At 42.0% G+C, this 6000-nt stretch overlaps 1 protein-coding gene across 2 annotated transcripts in view; it reads right to left on the reverse strand.

Moving 5' to 3' along the window:
* Window positions 1–5172, reverse strand: part of LOC133383506 (ribosomal protein S6 kinase alpha-2) — a 224966-nt gene extending 219794 nt beyond the window's left edge. For both annotated transcript variants that reach the window (XM_061624360.1, XM_061624359.1), the window contains exon 1: window positions 4800–5172. In XM_061624360.1, the coding sequence (XP_061480344.1) occupies window positions 4800–4898 (99 nt within the window). In that variant the 5' untranslated portion in view covers window positions 4899–5172. The remainder of the gene's footprint in view (window positions 1–4799) is intronic.
* Between the last annotated feature and the right edge of the window lie 828 nt (window positions 5173–6000).

Raw genomic sequence — 6000 nt, forward strand, 5'->3', positions numbered from 1 at the left:
GTGCATGCTGTCGGAAAGGGTACAATTCTCCACCTGGCAGAGCGAATATTTAATGGATGGACTGTTGTTTTCAGGCTCCCTTTTGTGATGCTTTTGTGGAGACAAGAGGAATAATTTGACTGTTTCAAAATGGCTGCTGCCACTGCTTCTATTGTTTTGTGGAGAAGAGGTCATCTTCCAAGTCATTCCCAGGTTGTCTTTGCTTCCTGTTCTGGGTTTTGATCAACTCAGACTGCCTTGGCATCTCTATGCCTTTGTGAAGGATTAAGTTATCTTATGAACTGCATTCTTTTGGAAAGCCCTTTATCTAGAATCCCAAGCACCAATCATTCTGTAAGGTGTCCCTCTTTTATATCAGCAAACTCACAACATGAAGCCAGTTCATGCAAGTTCATTCAACTGACCCAATAGTTTCTCCAGGCTTCTGAGCACTTTGATAGAAGCAGGACTTTCATAAACCACATTCCTCTCATGGATGAAATGGGCATCAAACTTGGACAGAGCACTCTCATTGTTGTGCTTGTGGCCCTCTTCATCAAAGGTATTTATAAAAATTGCTTCTTTCCCTACAGCATAAAGGAGTGAACTTACTTGCATTATTCTTTTCTCCTTGTGGAGCTTTGTGGCTAGGCAAAAGCAAGCACATCTTTCTTTCAATTTAGCCCATGCTGCAGGATCATTCAAGTTGAAGGCTGCTAGTGCATGGAACTGTGCCATTATCTTTGCCCTGTTTGGAATCTGTAGGTTTAAAACTTGACTTCTGATGTCATGCCACAGAAGGCTTACAGAACACGCCATTCAGGAAGCTAGACAAGAACTTCATTGTCTCTCCTAAACAAGAACAGAACAGCAAGGGGGAACTCCCAACTCTGCCCAAATAAGATATGAAGACTCCTGCTCGATCAGGCCAAAGGCTCTTCCACTATAGCTCTCTGTTCTCACCAGATGCCTTTGGGAAGCCTGCAAGCAGAACCTGAGTGCTTGCAGCACTCTTCCCACCTATGATTCCCTGCAACTGGTATTCAAAGGCGAAATTGCTAGTTGTTGGGAGGGAGTAAAGCACCAACGCATGTTACAAGTGACCTGAACCAGTAGGGGGTGATAGACAGAAAGGCAACTGATTCTTTCCTCTGCTGATTCCTCCTCTAAACTGTTTGTTATTCTTCAGGCTTTGTACCTCCCCTTCTTCCCTTCTATTCCAGCTTTGTACTCAGTTAGTTAGTAATGTTTTCCTGAGTGCAGGCCACATGGCTGCTTCAGCATATATGACTTTACCCGTTTGTAGTAATAAACCTTATTTTCTTTATTCTTAACAGACCGTTATTTCTGCATTCTGCTGCAAATATATCTCTCTATAAATATTATGTAAGAGGGAGAAAAATGTTTGTCAATCTTTCTCCACACCATGCATAATTTTACATTTCTATCATGTCCCTTCTTACTCACCTTTTTTCTAAACTACAAGGCCCCAAATGCTTCAACTTTTCCTCATAGAGGAGTTGCTCCACCCCTTTATCATTTTGGTTGCTCTTTTCTGAACCCTTTCCATCTTTACAACATCCTTGAGATGAGGCAACCAAAACTATACACAGTATTCCAAGTGTGGTAACACTATATATTTGTCTAACAGCATTATGATTGTGGTAGTTTTATTGTAACTCCCTTTCCTAATGACCCCTAGCATGGATGGTATTCATCTTTTTCACAGCAGCTGCAAACTGATTCAACATCTTCACTTAGGTATCCGCTATGATTCCAAGGTCTCTTTCCTGGTCAGTCACTGCCAATGCAGATCCCATGAACATATATGTGAAATTTTATTTTTTGCCCCAGTGTGCATCATTTACACTTGCTTACACTGAATTGCATTTTCCAGTTTACTGCCCATTCACCCAATTTGGAGATATTCTTTTGGACATCTTCACAAATCCTTTTTGTTCTATATGCTTTGGTAATTCTATCTTTAACAATGTTTTCCACCAGTTTTCCCAGAACAGACACTAAACTAACTGGTCTGTAATTAAAAATTGGTATTACATTGACCACTTTCCAGTCCGCATGCATGGCGAATGATCTTATGGGCAAATGCAGTTAAGTGCAGTGCCACCTATTGACTAAACCATGTAATCACACTTATCCACAACCACAACGTATCTTCCTGAACATTTATTTATAACTTGAACATTTTATTTATTTATTTATTTTATTTAAAATATTTCTATCCTGCCCTTCTACCCTATAACAGGGCACTCAGATCGGCTTACAAAAATAAAATCAAACATGTACATAATAAAATTGTAAACAGTAAAATCACAAACACATTAAAATAAATTAAAATACATAAAATTATATATACACACAGAGAGAGAAAGAGAGAGAGAGAGAGAGAGAGAGAGAGAGAGACAGCTTGGTACTAAAGGGGCTACAAAGGTAAAATTTAATGTAGAAGGCATAAAATCAGTGTCAGGCTCTACCTTCAGTCCCTCCCAAAGGCTCTCAGGAACAAGATCATTTTCAGAAGTCTCCGGAAAACTAACAGGGAGGGAGCAGAGCTAACATGGTGGAACTTTTTTCTAAGGAAACTTGCAAAGGATTGCACTGTTAAACACATTTATTATATTTCCAATGTTTATACCCCACATTTCTATAAATAATATTTAAGGGCACTGGAGCCACCCCAGCGTGGAAGAGGAGGGTAAGGAATCAAGTATTTATGTGATCAAACAATGAGTGTTGTAACAATGCATTCTTAAGGAACATAGCTGAGTAGAAGAAACTCTTGCAATTTTTAATCAATAAATCATCTATTGAATTCTACTTGGTGCTAAAATATATGATCAATTGCCATTAAGCTTGTTCTGAATCCACACAATAGGCCTTCTCAGAAGACATCAACTTCTGAAAACTGTGTTGGCCTTCACTTAGCAGCAATTGCATTCAGCATCTCGGTCTGGACAAAGAGGTTTGTGTACCCCTTGACAGATAAGAAAGTTGTGAATGGCCCTGGGTTTCACTAAGGCAGCTTTTACATTTTCAAGTATGAAGTATGTCAGTATTGTCAAGATCAGCAAATATTAAAAGATGCACATTCTGCTTGTTCAGAAAATAGTTTTCAATTATTTAAATGATAGTTCAGGATCGTGCTGTTCAGCATTGGCCACTAACGGGGGAAGGGACTTTTTCTGCCTTAACCTTAACAACGTTCTGTATAGATTTAATTCAGCTGCTTGCAATAGTTTTGAATGTGTCTGCTTTTCCTCTCATCCTCATGAAGAGTTAATGACACTGAGGGCACTATGTGTCACCCCAATGTGTAAGAGTAGGGAGGGGAAATCAAGCAACTCTGTGACTGCTGCATATAATCTGCAACAATTACAATGCAGAAATATCATAGCGTTTTGTGAGGACCGGAAAGCAGCACCAAGGAAGAAGATATGGAGAAATCTGAACTGTACAGTACCTACATACAGAAACTCTGTGTTCATCTCTTAGTTGTCCTTAAAACATTTTTCCCACTTCTCTTGACATTTGACACCTTTTGGAAACATACTTTCTTCTCAGAGAAAAATGTCAGTGGTGCATGGGCTGAATGCAGATGCTTACCAAGGCAGCCAGCATGTATAGACCAAGCAAGGAAAAATCATTTTTACACAATACCGTCACAAGCAAGGACCATCTTCTTAGAATCTTACACAGTCCCTTAGACTGACTCATCTGCAGTAGTTGAGATCAGGAGGGGGGAACCAAAACAGCAGAACAGGAAACCTGTCCGAGGCTGCAATCCTATTTAATATACACTTACCTGGGAGTTGCATTCAACTCAGTGGGGCTTACTTCTGAGTATGTATGCATCGACATGTCCAGCTGCAATCCCATGAATACTTTGAATATTTACTCAGTAAGGCGTATATATGTGCAAGTGTTTGTAGTGCAAATTTTCATGCTCTTTATGCTAATTTATGTGAGGATGATTCTTAGAAACCTTCACAGTGTTTTGTATCAGCTTATCATAATAGTTGCAACAAGAACAACTGCATCATTGGCCTCAAAAAATGACATAATCCAGAATGGTCCAGATGATGCCTGACATTGGACTGAGTCAGTAACATCAATTCAGAGAACTCCCAAATTGTACAGAAGTTGCCTTTATTTCAGCCTGAATAATAGTTCTGTCTTCGCCTTACCCTGCACAAATAACAAGTCTTCAAGAATAGAGATCTGCAGGTAGGTTAAAACTGCTGCAGCATGGAAATAATATGATGTAGTGGTTAAAGTCTGGAACTAGGATTGGGGAGTCCTAGGTTCAACTCTCCACTCACCCATGAAGTTAACTGGGTGAGCTTGGGCCATTTGCCACCTCACAGCCTACCCTACCTTGCAAGGTTGTTGTGGGGATAACAGGGTGGGAGAACCATGTGTGCCCCTAAGTTCCTTGGAGGAAGGGTGGAATAAAATAAACTCAACGAACAATAGACTTTTAGGGAAATAGTTGTAAAATTGAGGAAAATTGTTTTTTTTATTCTAACCCCCCTACCCCCATTTTCTGGAAAGTGAAGCTAATAATAATAATTTTTCAAAAGCTAAATTGGATTTTTCCTCATGTTCCAAAACTCTTGCATCAGCAACGTAATTAGCAAATTTTCCAGCAATAAACATTACTAAGAAAGAAAGAAAGAAAGAAAGAAAGAAAGAAAGAAAGAAAGAAAGAAAGAAAGAAAAGCTATCTTTTGGAACTTGAGGAGCCACCTCCAATATCTGTCAGATGACGCCCGTGAAGTTATTATCATGCCCGTTTTTACCTCAAATCTACTGAGACTCGAGCTCTTCGAGCGAGACTTCTTGCGGAGATACACGGAGAAGAACCTGCGCACCGTGAACTTCTTCATATTCGTTTCCATCGCCCCGTTTGGAAGGGCAAGCGCCAAAGCCAACGGAGGAGCCGCAGTGGCCGAGCCGGCTAGGGCATCCCGCTAGTCCCCAGGGTTAAAACCCATCCGAGGAAGAAAGGGCGGGCGAGTCTCGCTTCCTCGGCAGGCCCTTGTCGGATTCATCCAGGCTCTCCGGAGAGAGCTAAGCACCCGCACGGCACATCTCGAGAGCCCCCGCACGCGGCTCCCTGCCCAGAAAAGATGAGGCGCCTTTTTCACTGGGTCTCCCCCGCCAGTGTTTACATTTCATTGCTGCCGCTGCGAGCCCAACTCCTCTTCCTCTCCACCCTCTTTCTGTCCTGCCCTCCCTCTCTCCCTCGCCTTAGGTCCTGCAACTGCGTCCAATCGGAGTCGCCTTTTCCCGCCTGCATAACAAGCTTAGTACATGGGAGCTTCAAATCCCAGCCCTGCCGATTGGGGATAAATACTCGATGTGGCTATTACTTGTCCTCCCCACCTCTTGGTAGCCGGTCTTTGGTCGATTTCCTGGCTCCTGGATCGCACGAGGGAAATGGGCGCTCTGCTGCACTCCTGCTTTAAGCGGCTTGGAAACTGCAGCAGAGAGCGAGCTATAATTATCCTGGTCCGCTTTGGAAAGCGACGAGCTCTCACAAAGGAGGCTCCCCTGGGAGATTCTCCTGTCAGTCAGTCAGTCACTCAGATCGCGCCACTGCAAAGATATGTAGCTTCCTGTCTTTATTTCTTACTGCTGTTATGTCTTTCCTCCTTTAGTACTTTTCTGGAGTACTACCCCCCACCACAATACATTTTAGTTCAATTTTAGACAGAACACTCAAGACCCTGCAACCTCAAACTACTTCACTCATGTTGACACGGAGCAGAACTCAAAATAAGAACTTAAAATAAGAGAATCCCTCTGCTACATGATCATATCCAATACTCTTCAACTGCCTACTGCCACCTTGACTTTTTAGAAACCCTTTTCACCTATGGAAAATGAGATGGACTGCCTTCAAGCTGATTCTGACTTATGGGCGACCCTATGAATAGGGCTCTCATGGTAAGTGGTATTCAGAGGGGGTTTACCATTGCCTTCCTCTGAGGCTGAGAG

This window comes from Rhineura floridana, chromosome 4 (assembly GCF_030035675.1).
Source record: "Rhineura floridana isolate rRhiFlo1 chromosome 4, rRhiFlo1.hap2, whole genome shotgun sequence".
NCBI lineage: Eukaryota > Metazoa > Chordata > Lepidosauria > Squamata > Rhineuridae > Rhineura > Rhineura floridana.